This window comes from Pleurodeles waltl, chromosome 2_2, assembly GCF_031143425.1.
Source record: "Pleurodeles waltl isolate 20211129_DDA chromosome 2_2, aPleWal1.hap1.20221129, whole genome shotgun sequence".
Taxonomy (NCBI): domain Eukaryota; kingdom Metazoa; phylum Chordata; class Amphibia; order Caudata; family Salamandridae; genus Pleurodeles; species Pleurodeles waltl.
The window spans coordinates 865,361,660-865,376,075 of NC_090439.1; the positions used below are offsets into that span (position 1 = coordinate 865,361,660).

Sequence of the window (14,416 nt, forward strand, 5' to 3'; positions counted from 1 at the left end):
CCAGACATGCGCATTGAGGGTGTGTTTGCTTCGGGAAGCTACTTACGATTTGCACTTCCTGGAGGATGTGGCTCTTAACTCATCATTGGGCCACAGAATGCCGCCTTGGCTGAGGCTCAGGCTATGGAACACGACTGCTCCTTGGTCGTTCTCGGCGATGCCTTTCCAACTTTAACACCTGCCGAAGTGGAAGATCTCCTGTCCTCCGTTGTCCCGGAACAGAGTGGAAACTCTAAAAATAACTCTGATTCTTGAAATTTGGTCCTTTTTAAGCCACATGTTAACATTTTAAATTGTCCTTTTATATGCTCATGTGTCCTTTTAACTTGTCCTTATTGACCTTTTTCTTTTACATGTATATCTTAGGTTGAGCTTTTAGTGGCATTTTAGATGTAATTAGGCTTTGAACCACCTTCAACCGACAAGGGGAGGTTGTTGTGTAGCCATTTTAGTTATAACTTCATGCACGTTATTTTAACATACTAGGCATGCCACTGTGCACTTTAACCTAGATATATTTTATTGGGCTTTGCTTTATTATTGTTATAATAGCAACTTTTACGGTCCTGTTTTATTTCTCTCTATCTAACTGTTTTTGCCTAGGCCAGCACTCTGTTCTCAAACAAGGCATTCTTGCTCACTCTGTGCTTCTTCCAAGGCTGCAGCAAGCTAGGTTGCTGTGAACATGGTATAAGTTTAGTCTCTGACATTCATAGAAAATACACATCCTTACGTAGGGACATTTTCTCAGAACATCAGTTGTTTTATTATAAAAACACCTCCCTGTTCTTTACACTTCAGAGGGAGATTCCAGCCAGAGAACCACAACTGTATGCTGATTGCTGAATGCTTCGCTACAGCTGCTCTTACAGACTTCAGGCCTTTGCTCAGGTATGGGGGATGATGTCTTCCCAGGGGAACCTGAAGGGCAGAATAAGAACTTAACACGCTGTGCTCTATTATAGCCTAGGTAGGAATTAGTCTATTGACTGTAGTGACAATATGGTAGCGTTATTTCTATGCTTCACTCTCCTTGTCACAATTTTAATCTTGTCATGCTTTATAGTCCTGGTTAATGCAACACACACTTTGCTATCTAAGATGCAGGCGCTTCATTAAAAACACTACTGAAACCTATACTGCCTCTGTTTGTCATTGTGTATATGAGACTAATGTAACTGAGAGAAACGGATAAGACCTGAGTGACCACGGCTTCCCTGAGAAACCAGTTATGTCATGCGCTCAGCTGCCCAATCATCCCTGCCCTTGGGTAGAGATGAGGCACTGCTAGTTAGCTGGAGCAAAACACGGATTAGGGTGACAGATGTCACCTGTAGTGGGTCAAACTCAGTCTCCCACACCGCAGGCGATTCTGCCGCTCAAATCCAGTAGTCTCATTAGAATAATGAGAGCCTACGCGACAGCCCAATCAACAGAACATCATATTTAACCCCTAGCATCATCTCTATATGACAGAAAGGCAATGGTGCCCTATCCATCAACAAGAGAAAAAAGGTTCATAAAGAGGCATTGGTTTCTGTTATTCAGAAGTGGAGCTAGTGAGGGAGGAATGGGGGCTGTTGCCTATATATTCCTTACTCACAGCTCCCGCCAGCTGCCAAAGCTTCATTTGGGTTTAATAGATGCATGCAGTCCAGTTCAGCCCCCAACAGCTCTACATGGAGGCACACCCAATTTGTTTAATTGTTTTCAACTTTTCATGGTAACGGTCAGAGCAAATCACATGCAGTTGCTAGTGCTACTAACAATATTGAGGTTTCACCTACTGGGGATTGTCATAAGTCCAGGTCAGAGTTCCTCTCATTGCATGCCATATCCATGGAGCCCTCCTATGCATTGTTGTCTCAAAGGCCTGCCACCACTCCCTTTCTTGAAGTGCTTTTTTGAGTGTAGAACATTTGTAGGATCCTATACTATGCCTGTGGCTTTGCTGTTATGGTGCTCAAACGTAATTGGGAGGAAGTCACTTGTCTCAACCCACAGCAGATGCTTCTACTCGGTCTTATCCCTCAAGTGGGCCTGTGAAGAATTAGGTCTTGTTACCAACCACTGTCTTCAATGTAGCGGGAAAGAGGAGTGCATAGTTCACTCCTATTTCCCTTGGCCTCCATTTCACCTTCTAAAAGGGCACTCAGTGTTGCTGCACAAATGCTGTACATGATCTGAGATGATCTGGTAGGATCAATGCTGTTGTCCATCACAAACTACCCCTTTTCCCTTACCTGCTGAAGTATGCAGTCTTGATTGCAGAAATTCAGTATTCTTGCCACTACCAGTCTTGGAGGTGCTCCGGGGTGGTGGTGGATTTGCCTGTACCCTGTGTGTCAGTTTCACCATGTAGAATCAGGGCTATTCAGTCTTGGAGAAATTTCACAATTTCATCAGTCCGCAGGCAAAGCTCAATCTCGATCACCCAGACATTATTCCTCTAGGGCGCTCTTCCAAGTCTTTGGCACTTATTCCAGCTACCAGACCCCGTTGGTGAGATCCATTTCTGCTTACAGAGGTCTTCATGTGTCACCTGCAGAACCATTAGTGTGGCTTCTGTTTTGCCAAAACACTTTGACATCTTCTTCTGATCCTCTTTGAGAAAGCCAAGTTTGATTGCCAAAGAATTTATTTAATGTTCCAACAAGTCATTGGCCTTATTTATGGTTGCATATGGAGTATCCAGTTTGTTCACATTTTGGTCTGAAGTCTTGTTGAGTGATATATACTCCGAGTTCCAATTCAGGCCCTTTGTCTAGGCATGTTATTCTGTCCAGTCTGTGTATGGTCTTTTGCTGCCTTACATTTACACATGGTGATAAAATTGTTTTTCAGTTCCCCTTGCACTCTTATCCTCCTACAGCCCTGTGTTGGTGATAACGTGCTGTGGCCTCAGTTCATTCTAGTTTTGGATAAACTGATAAGCACCTGCAGGAATGGTCCATTTCATTTTGCCGTATTGGGGGTATTTGATTTTACATTGGTTGGCATTAACTGTGCAGTGAAGTGCTGGGTTGTGTACTGCTAGGCCTCCGCACTCAGTCCAATGTCAAATTAAAACTTTAGGTCTGTGTGGCTCCTGTGTCTCTGTTCTTGTCTGTGTGCCAGCTTGGCCATGTAGTGGGGCCTGTTGTGCTACAGCGGTCTCTCCCCGTGGTGCCATTGTTGCAACTATAGCCTGTCTGTGTGTTTGTAATGTCATCCCCCGACCTGAGTACCACAGCCATTCTCTTCCGCGGCTCTTGATCAGCCCAAGCTCTTGGCCCCTTCTCTGCTTCAGCTCTCTGATGAGTGCTTTGGACTCTGGAAGGAATGCAGCATCAGCTGCGGTAGAATCATGATCACTAGGCCTCCCCGCACTCATGCTCAGTGAGGCCTGTGTTTTCATGCAGCCCGTGGCCATCAGGTTGGCATGGCACATCTGTAGACACTATGGACCACCTCTTTTTGTCCCACTCAGGGTCCCCAGAGAGTGAACTTCTTTGAATGTCATCCCTGGTCCACTTTCTCTTGAGGCAATAGGGTTGTCAATCATTAACACTCTTAGTTTGTCCAGGTCGTCATCTTGTTTTCACGTCATCTCGGTTGACTCCGTGTTAGAACCAGCAACATGTTCTGCCAAAATAATGCCAATGTCCCATTGTCTCCCGTCACATCTGGCATGCCTCCAGGACCCTTGAACGGTCGATACAGCTGCGGAAGTGCTGTGGTTTAGGGTGACCAGTTGGGAGCTCTGAAAAAAGTGGTGTCACACAATTGACTTCAGGTCGTGCCCCTTACAAATGGAAATACCATAGCATACATACTCAAAAGTGGTATTGTTACAACTTTCCAGTTTTCCTGATTCTGCCAGTGCTTCTAAAATCATTTTAACCATCTTTTTATTCAGTGGTTTTAGTCTGGTCAGCTAACAACACCATAGCAGTTTACCTTATCATAGCTTCCAAAACGCACTGCAATCCTTATCCGAATTTCAATTTCACTGGCATGATTTTCTGCAGTAATTTGTCATTACCTTACCCCACCCTCCCAAATCTATACCCTTACCAAGAATTTAAATTAGATCGCAGTATGCTTACTCTTCCTTAGCATTTGGGTTTGCTCACAAGTGCACCTCCACCTGCCACAGTGAGCACCAGACTTCCTCTTGACGTGACATTAGTCTCTTGTGGACTCTGTAATCCCAACTACGATCCTGCTTTCAGGCGAAACCACAATTTATTATACGCTGTTTCTTTCACACACACAATAACCCCAAAACAAAGAGAACTGAAGAATGAAAACCTACTTGTCTTCCCATACACTCCATATCTCAATGGCTTCTATATAAGTTAGAAAACAAGTGGGTTGTCACCCACATACCTTAGAGAAACATGACCTCCAATAATAACAAAATACCTTTAGAAATGACATGAAATCATTCAAAATCCTATTCCTACAAGCTTCGCTTTTCAAAGCTGTCAACCTTCAGAGGTCCTTATTCTCCACCAGATCGGTTACCCAGCATCCAACAGCCATAGTTCTATAATCCTGTCCCCAGAACAGGACCGCCACTCCCTCGATGGCAATATGATGAGCATCATTGAAAACTCGCCCTTCCGCACATGCACAGTCACCTCACCAAAAGTTACATTCATCCTGGCGGCACTTAAACTGCCTTGTCATGAACTTAAAGATCACTGTACCTGTTTAACCCAGGTCCATGCTTTCCATGCTCACTGCACCTTTCAATGTTTCCATTGTTTCTTGAAAGTGAGCCCCCCGCGAAAAGGTCATAATTTGATGAGGAAACCCACTTCCCCACCCCTCTTTTCCTGAGCTAACATCCCATTCCAGAGTTTCTTCTCATCTATTTGGATATGGAAAAATACGGACAACCTCCTGTCAGAAATCCCAAGAATGCACTGCTGATCCACTGCAATCTTTACTCCGAGTTCTTCAGTACTGAAAATCTCATGTTCACAGCCTGACCCTGTGTACATAATAATACATAGGCTTCTTCCGTCACTTCTGAAACTATCTCCCCTCTGTTTCGTTTCATACCTTTGACTGAACATTAGATGCATGTCAAGTAGTGACAGCCCTCCTTGTAATTTAGCGGGTACTCTGTCCCACGACCATTCCTTGCAGCTCATACAGAGGAGCACCTTTGTTCCTACACCAATGTCTCTTTAGTTCAGTGTTACTCCAGAACATGCACTTTCTTTTGATTATTCTACATTTACACTCAGATTCCAGAAACAAAATACTCTATGCCTCAACCTTCTTAAAAACTCAAATGAAATGCCAAGGCCCATAAACGTCTTTTCGGGATGGCTAGGGGTCGCAGCTGTGACCCCAGGCTTGCCCCTTGCGACCCCTAGCCCTGAATTCACGACCCTGGCCTCAGAGGTGGAGACAACAGTGCCAGCAACACAGGGGCACCTCCACATTCCACATTTCCAGCACATTTTACATTATAGTGAATATTATACTTGTATTTACTATTATTGTAATAAAGTATGAAACACACTTAGCTGGCACTGAACCTTTTGCTGCAGCAGTAGTAAGTCAAACTATTTTTAAATGTATGTTGTGTGTGTGCTTGCGGGTGGCAGTGTGTTTACATGAGAGAACCTAGTGTGTATATGGGCGCATGTCTGTGTGAGTAAGCATGTGTGTGTGAGAGAGAGTCAGTGACAGGTAGTGAGTGAGACTGATGCCCAAATTTACTATTCTTTGACACAAGCCAACGCTGCACCAAAGACGCTGTGCTGCCATACATCAAAAGGAGGGAAATAGTTCACTATATTTGCGTGGATGTGGTGCATTATTTCTCTCCCTGTGTGCTATTGTACTTTGGGTGGCCAAGCGCAAGCGCACACACCCTCTGGCCATAGTGCAAGTGTATAGGAGTTCTCTGAAGCATAGGTTTTGTACTGTAAAGGAAACATTCCAGTGCAAAAATTATGCTTTAAGGCTTTTCCCACTTTGCGTGTGTGCTGTGCAATGTAGCACACATGCAAAGTTGCAAATTACAAGGAGTAATAAAAACATGTCTTCTCGTTATACCTGACTAGAGCAGTCATACGGTTTTGGAACAAATTCCTCTCTACCAAAGTTTGTAGAAAGGAACTTGCGTCAAAACCTATAGGTGGTTGCATGGAAGCGCACACACACCATCCATGGAATTCCCACTTGACACAAAATAATGCAACACAATGCATATCACAATTTTTGGTTACTTTAGCAACCTATCCAATGCAAATAAGGATTGGCCTTGCATAGTAGATCCCACCCTAACACTTTCACCGGGTTTGCGTCACAAAAGTGACACATAGTGCAAAAAAGTTAGTGAACCTCGGCAATAAGTAAAACGGAGTAGAATTGTAATTACGAGTAAATGCAAGAGAGTGCTTGAGATTGAATAAGAATGAGTGTAGGACGGTGTAAAAGAATGGGAGTGTGATGTTTGGGTCATGCGACATGTCTTCCTGGAAAAGATCTGGCTCAAGGGACATAGGATGTCACTTCATGTGATGCCATAAAAGTCAAAGGGTATGTTATGTCACTTCTGATACCCCTGACATCTTAGTGAATCGATGCCCATAAAGGCCAATATCAAAAAAAGAATGTTCAGCACCAAAAACTCATATAAATTATAGAGGCACAAGGTAAATGTGGAGGTAACAGATTGAACTATACAAAATATACAAAAACAATTGTCTCTCTTGATTGAAGGAGACCATTCAAGGCATCATTTCTCTCATACAAATGTGTCATATCAGTACATATGTTCCAGGTTGTTTCATGTGAGGGCTATCAGTAAAATTGGGAGATATTGTTGGAATACTGGCCTTTTGATTTTGCTTTTGAAGCTCTCGCAGGAGATGCTAGTTCCAATAGCGGGCAGCATATAGTTCCACAGTTTGAAGAAAAGAGGTTAATTTTCTCTCTGCAGACTGGGCATTCACGCATAAGAGTGCTTAATTTCCTTTGGATAGTTTCTTCCTTAGGAGTCTCCAAGTGAGTTTTATGGATGAAGTTAGCCAGTTTAATAGTGTCCCTTGCTTTAATAGGGAGCACATCTAGGAAGATCTGAATTTTTGGCCATACTTTATTGTTCCAGTGGCAATGTAGTGCAGTTTTTAAGGAAGTAAAATTTAGATTCAATATTCCATAGTCTAATCTCAACCGGCAAACGATTGGCACACTTGTTTGAATTCTTCATCGAATATGAATGATGTGATGCCACAAAGGAATTTAATATAGAATTCTGTCCATTTAATAATGTGTTTATATGGAATTGGAAGAGAAGGTTCCTGTCAAGAAGGATGATAACAGCACGTTGAATGTTGTTAGGAAGCCAAGGTTCTAGTGAACAGACATCTGCTGCGCTAAGAAGCACACTCTGTATGTCTGACAAGCTTGCATTGGATTCTAAGAATTGAGAATGGCTCTGCTGTTAAAGATATCAAGATGATGCAACTACAAGAAGGCTTCTTCCTTTATTTCTAAATCTTAATGAAGTATTTCTAGTATGCATACCGAAGACCTTGTCTGGCATGTTGAACGTGTAGGCGGCGAAGAGCCTGGTGATGAAGGAGACCTTGAAAAAAACTTCTTATTATAGAAGAATTGACCTGTTTTGTGCACGGTGACAATATGTCCAAATAGATGAAAACAAATGTAACAAAAGATCTGAGATGAAACATCATTGGTTTGAGGGGGCAGGAGAGAAAAATGATATAAAGCATCAGGATATAGGTATCCTGACCCCATTGGACAAATGGAGGGGTCCCTGAGGGACCCCTCATGGGCAAGAAATTGCCCTACATTTTTTTTTACCTATGCAAGCCATTGCATCTCCCACTGTAACTTTACAATTGTTCCACGGCTCCAAAGTACAATAAAAAAAAACAGTGGGACTGGGTGCATGCAGGGTGGTTGGCTGAAGGGCCTGGCCTGCAGCCAGTTCTTGTGGGCAACTTCCACCGCACAAAAACAAAGGCTGTACATGGTGAGGGGTTGGGTGCATGCGGGGGGTTGGCTGCAGGGCCTGACCTGTGGCCATGTCCTGCGGCCAACCTCTGCCGCGCACGACCTTTGTTCCATTAAGGTATGGTAGTTACACATTACCTTATGTTAAAAAAAAAAAACATACATTCACTGAAACGACCAAAGGTTACAGGGACGTTCTACTTAAGTTTACATTTTACACACACAAAACCATAGAAATTCAGCAATTAAAGTTATATTTATCTGAGGAATCTATATCTCATGCTGGTAAGTAACTTTAGGCATGAATTATAGTTTCTTAACATAAGTATAACTTTAAGTATAACTATAGCTGCTGAATTTCTATGGTTTTGTATGTGCAACATGTAAACCTAACTATAACTTCCCAGTAAGCTTTGTTTTTTTAGTGAATAGATGTAGATATATATATATATATACATATATACATATATATATGTGTGTGTGTGCTTGCGTGCGTGAGACATAACTTTAATGTATATGTAAAAAAAAATCACTGATATACCAGCCTACATTTGAACCAATAACCTTTTAATGCAAACCTAAAGAACTAACACTGCTGTCAGGCAACCAATGTCTCTTTGTCAGTAAGTAAGTAATGAAAAAGCAAATGGCTTAATGCTGCTTCAAAGGTAGAAAGAACACGCTTGACATCTTGACAGGAATAGGAGGACGTACCACAGAAGCAACTGCTATCACCGCACATTAGGACAAAGAGACCTGCATTGAGTGTACGGCAGTCCAAGCTGACCCACTGCATTCTTTTGAAAAAACATGGCAGGTATGCGAAAAGCCAGAATGAAAGTGGGTAAGTGGAGACAAATATTAGCAGCTGTCCAATGCAGAAATATAAATGTAGCTAACTGCCAAGTGTTAGACCTGTGAGCTCTTGCCGTGGTTTCCTTTCTCTTTTTGCTTCTGACCACCTGTTTTTGATCCTTTGCTGAAATTAGTTTTTACTGGCTTTCGGACTCTGAGCACTTTACCACTGCTGACCAGTGCTAAAATGTAAGTGCTCTCTGTCTAAATTGTATTGGTGATTGGTTTATACATGATTGTCATATTTGATTTACTAGTGAGTCATTAGTATAGTACACCATGTGTGCCCAGGACCTGTAAATCAAATGATACTAGTGGGCCTGCAGCACTAATTGTGCCACCCATATGAGTAGCCTTGTAAATTTGTCTCAGACCTGCCACTGCAGTGTCTGGGTAGGCAATTTCAGAGTGCCATTTTGACCTAGCAAGTGCACCCACTTGTAAGGCCCAAACCTTCCCTTTTGCACATGTAGGTCACCCCAAAAGTAGGCCAAAGGCAGTCCTATGTGGCAGTGTATTTAAAAGGTAGGTCATGTACTGGTGTGTTTTACATGTTCTGATAATGAAATACTGTTAAATTTGGTTTTCACTAATGCGAGGACTAGTTCTCCAATAGGGTAACATGGGGATTGCCGTGAAATATGTTTTAAGTGTAATTTTTCATTGAGAGCAGATAGAGATGTGGAGCTTGGGGTCTCTGAAATCACAATTTAAAAATACAACTTTTGGTGAAGTTGGTTTTTGAATTGTAGGTTTGAAAATGCCACTTTTAGAAAGTGGGCATTTTCTTGCTTAACCATTCTGTGCATCTGTCTGTCTGTGAGATACAAGTCTGGGTCCGGATGACAGTTGGGCTGTTTGTGAATTCACTCTAGGTAGTCACACAAAGGGAGCTGAGGTGTGCCCTGCATTTCCTGATGGGTCTACCTCAGCTACAATGGTGGGAGGAGCTGACACTTGCGGAACAGTGCCTGTCCTCACACAAAGCAGTCTCCAACCCCTTGGAGTGTGTCAGGGCAGGAAAAGGCAGCGTCTTGTGCACTACAAAGACTTCTCTTTGAAGTTTTCTTACTTCAGAGACAGAAATGGGTATATGTACTGGACCTCTGACACCACCAAATTAGAAAACTTCTAGACTGAGGACATTCTGCCAGGACGAAGAGCTGGATGCTATAGGAGGGACAGCCACTCTGATTGTTGCTTTGTTGTGCTGGCCTGCTGCTTGCTGCTTCTGTCCTGGCAGTGAAAATACTGGATTTTGCTGCCTACAACCTGCTTTCCAAGGTTCTCCAAGGGCTTGAACTGAGCTTGCCTCCTGTTAAGAAGTCTCAGGGACATCAAAGACTTCATCTACCGGTGCCTGGGCTCTTCTGCTGAGAGTACTGACTTGCCAAGTGGTGCCAACTCCAGTCCATGGGACCCTAGTGGTGTAAGCTTGTAACCTGAAGGAGAAAATCCATGCATCGACATGCTGTGGCTGAAAAATATATTGAAGCACCTGTCTTGCGGTTGCAAACTCAACGCAGCACCTGCAGAATCGATGCAGCACCTGTTTCACTACAGTTCCATCATCACAGCGCATCTGGATTTTCCACGTATCGTCCCTAGGTGTCAATTTCTCATCGACCTCGCACCATAGTAAGAAACCGAGGCTGCGTGTCAGGTAATAGACGCATTGTCTTCCCTGCAAGGAAAGAATCAATGCATCACCTCCCCTACCAGTAAGGAACTGACACATCACCTCACTTGCGAGGAAAGAATCAACACATCATCTCCTCCGCACATTAAGAAACCAACGCATTGCTTTGCCTTTTCGGTGCCTCACCTCCCCTGCGGCCCGCATCATCTTTGTTTTCAATGCATCCCAGGTACTTTGTACTGAAAAGATACAACCGTTTATTCCTATCGACTAAGACTCATCTACACCTTTAAATTATCATTTTGGTCTTGTTTTACTCTGATAAAATTGGCTATTTTTCTAAACTGGTGTGGGGTACTTTTGTGGTGTTTTCACTGTGTTAGTGTGTGTGTGTGTGTATGTACACATACTTTACACATTACATCTGAGATAAGCCTGGCTGGTTGAGCCAAGCTACCAAGGGGGTGAGCATGGTTTATGTTAGCTGTGTGGCTCCCTTACCCTGACTAGAGTGAGTGCCTCTACTTGGACAGGGTGCAGACCACTGCCCACTAGAGACCCCCTTTCTAACATCAAGGTTATAAAACAACTGATTAACGAAAAAGTAATTATCTCTGACTGCGCCAGAAAGAGGAGAACATGAAGTTCTGTGACGTTGTGTTCGACTAATTGCACACCTGCATTTTAAACTTTTAGGCCCATATTTATATTTTTTTAGCGCTGAATTTATGCCGTTTTTTGATGCAAAAGCAGCACAAAGTTACAAGTTGTAACTTGTAAGATTGTGCCGCTTTTGTGTAAAAAAATGGCGCAAATGCGGCGCTAAAAAATATAAATATGGGCCTTAGTCTGCTAGTTTGGTTTCTGGGTAGTGTAGTTTTTTTTTAACTCTTTACATGACATGTGTTGATGTCTTTTCTTTATGTTTATGCTTCTCTGGCTGCTCTAACAATTAAAGCAAGCAAGTAAAGCATAATCGGAGCCTCTAGTCTTACAATTAAATATGCTGCCTATTTGGTAAATTTAACAGTGATCCATGGTTGCAATTAGAATGTTCAGGTTTTGTGTACCTTTGAAGAGGATGATGCTGATTAAATAAATAGGACTATTGAAGCTAAGCAGTGTAATCATGATGGACTAGTTAGCTAAAATAAATATAATGGAAACTAAGCCTTCCTTAACCCAGTGTCTCAAATCATAACTAGAAGTTCACAAATATAACATCATTGTGAAATAACGGTTTTGAAACCAGAGACTTTTATGCAATAAAATCCGCTAAACATGTAAGTATATACTTTCAGGTAGTCACTGGGAGCAAGGTTAAGGAATTCTGGTTGCTTGGAAACTGTTAAAGTCTGTTGAGAAATTTGGTTGCTTACATTCATGGAACCCTCTCAAATTGTTTCCAAAACAGAATTTCCATTACACTTTAAACTGTATGCACTGTACCATTTTTGACAAGGTTTTACATTGTATAATCTGTATGTTTAAAACTGATGGGGCACTCCATCCCAAAACCACAAAGTACACAACCAGACAAACCCTCAGTCTGCCCTCCTCATTTAGAGATGGGCGTACCTAAAGTATTCCGTCAGTGGAGCCACAATTTACTCCTTGAAGGAATACTTTCTCCAACCTCCTGATGGAATAAGGCCCGGAGGAGGAAGGAAATTACACTGTCCAGCATATTTAGCGTTGATGGTGTAATGCCTTTTTTTCTTGTCCGTTATCACAAGAAAAAACCTGTCAGTGATGGAGAGGCAAAAAATAAAAATAACACCCACACCATGGAAGAAAATTCAAAGGATGTGGGTGTCATTAGTTTTTTTGTTTCTCAGGGCCAGATGTAGCAATCTCTGAATTTGCGATTTGGAAATTGCGAGTCAGTGCGACTCGCAATTTCCGAATCGCAAATTCGGATGCAGAACGGTGTCTCAGACACCGTCTGCGAATCGCTATGGTGTCGCAAAGACCCACCTCATTAATATTAATGAGGTGGGTCGCATTTTGCGACCCCATAGCGATTCCCTGCACTCACAGGGATGGTGGCCTGCTGGAGACAGCAGACCTCCATGTCTGTGACTGCTTTTTAAATAAAGCTGTTTTTTTTTTTTTTGTATTGCAGCCCGTTTTCCTTAAAGGAAAACGAGTTGCAATACAAAAAAAATAACAAAACCATTTGGTTTCGTTTTTTCAGAGTAGGCAGTGGTCCTAGGCAGTGGTCCATTGGACCACTGCCTGCTCCGAAAAAACATTTCTGGCAACATTTACAAAGGGGAAGGGGTCCAAAGGGGACCCCTTCCCTTTTGTGAATGGGTTACCACCAGTGTGACACTGGTGGTAACTGTGAATTGCTTTGCGACCGCGTTCGTGGTCTCAAAGCAATTTAGCATTGCGGTGCGAGTCGCAAATAGGAAGGGGACACCCCTTCCTATTTGCAAGTCGCATTCCCATTTTGCGAGTCGGTACCAACTTGCAAAATGGGAATTAGCATCGCGATGCGCATTTTGCGTGGCGCAAACTGCGATTTTCGCAGTTTGCACCATGCAAAATGCTACCTACATCTGGCCCTCAAAAACAAAATCCCACATTGAGGGTTTGTTTTTAAAAAACAAAGCAATGTCAATAGTTTGATGTACAAACCAACAGCAGCCAAACATCGAACTTTTAGTACATTGAAAAGATGTGATATACTGTAATGAAGGATCCTTTCAATGCACAGAGAATGCAGCAGGGTACGTCATTTGTAAATTTGGTGAGTGAAGTACTGGGAAGATGGTAACATCCTCTTCCATCCCGATGGAAACTACTCTGTCTGCCAAACTCTAAATCAGGCCCTCAGTCTTGTAGAGGAAGAACAGTGATCTGTACCCAAGCATTTATAAATATAACTAATACAGTGCAGCTTCAACCTCACACATGGCCTTTTTTTCTTGGCAGGTGCCAGTTTGCTGGATGACTACAGTAAGTACTTCTGGTTCCATCACTCTCAGGGAGACACGATGACAGTCCAAGACCCCAGCATGATGAATCTCTGCGCTGCTGTGTGGACTGTCGTCTCCTATGTAATAGCAGATATGGAAGAGATGTTGCCAAGGTAATGAGCATCGAGGAAGAAGACGTTCACCCTTCACGCAGACCAAGAATGCTCAGATGTATCTGAGCAGCAGCTGGGAAATCCTGGAATATTCTCGCTTTCTTTTAAACCATAACAATCGCTATGTTTTCTGTTATGATTCTCGACATGGCCGAGTAATAGTTTTATGTATAAGTACATTGCTCTGTACCTTCTTTTTTTTGCTTACATAACGGACATTCATGATCTATGAAGAAAACAAAGAAACATATTTTGCTTTGTGGCACCTTTATTAATATTCTGCAGTGAAGTGCTTAGGAATGACTGCGGTTAAGCGAAATTAAGTCTCACAAGAATTAAATCTGAATAAACGTACTTTGGCACCATTTTATATTTTAGTCTCAACTTTACAAGAATGTTACTTGGCATTTTCCATATTCTTTTTGCTCTTTGCTTTCTTACACAAGAAAAAATATAGCCAAGTTTGTCTTTTGTACCGGTGAAGTTTATTCTTGTCAGCATTTTTTGCAGGTCTTAGAAGTTATCTGCCATTTTCAACAATTTGATATTGATTCAGACTATTATAAAGTGCCGATGCTCAGCTTCCAGGGGCACCAGCTCTGGTGATCACCATGGCTTCAACGCAAGACTTGAAGAATCACAAAGTCTTTGAGACCCCTCGGTCAACTAAAGTCAGAGACGTTTTAAGGCTTGGGCAAAGTGGGTGCTGGCCCAACCTTTTAGGGGACTTCGATAGCCCCTGTTCTTCAGACGTTCATTTCATGATGATCTTGAATGATTATTAAACATGTCTTTCTTTAATGTCTTTTAATACCGGTAATGTGTGGGAGTATATT

General features: G+C 42.5%; 1 protein-coding gene across 2 annotated transcripts in view; it reads left to right on the top strand.

The window, feature by feature from the left end:
- Positions 1 to 13,950, top strand: part of CPQ (carboxypeptidase Q) — a 1,788,882-nt gene extending 1,774,932 nt beyond the window's left edge. For both annotated transcript variants that reach the window (XM_069220517.1, XM_069220518.1), the window contains exon 8: positions 13,424 to 13,950. In XM_069220517.1, the coding sequence (XP_069076618.1) occupies positions 13,424 to 13,584 (161 nt within the window). In that variant the 3' untranslated portion in view covers positions 13,585 to 13,950. The remainder of the gene's footprint in view (positions 1 to 13,423) is intronic.
- The last annotated feature ends 466 nt before the right edge of the window (positions 13,951 to 14,416 follow it).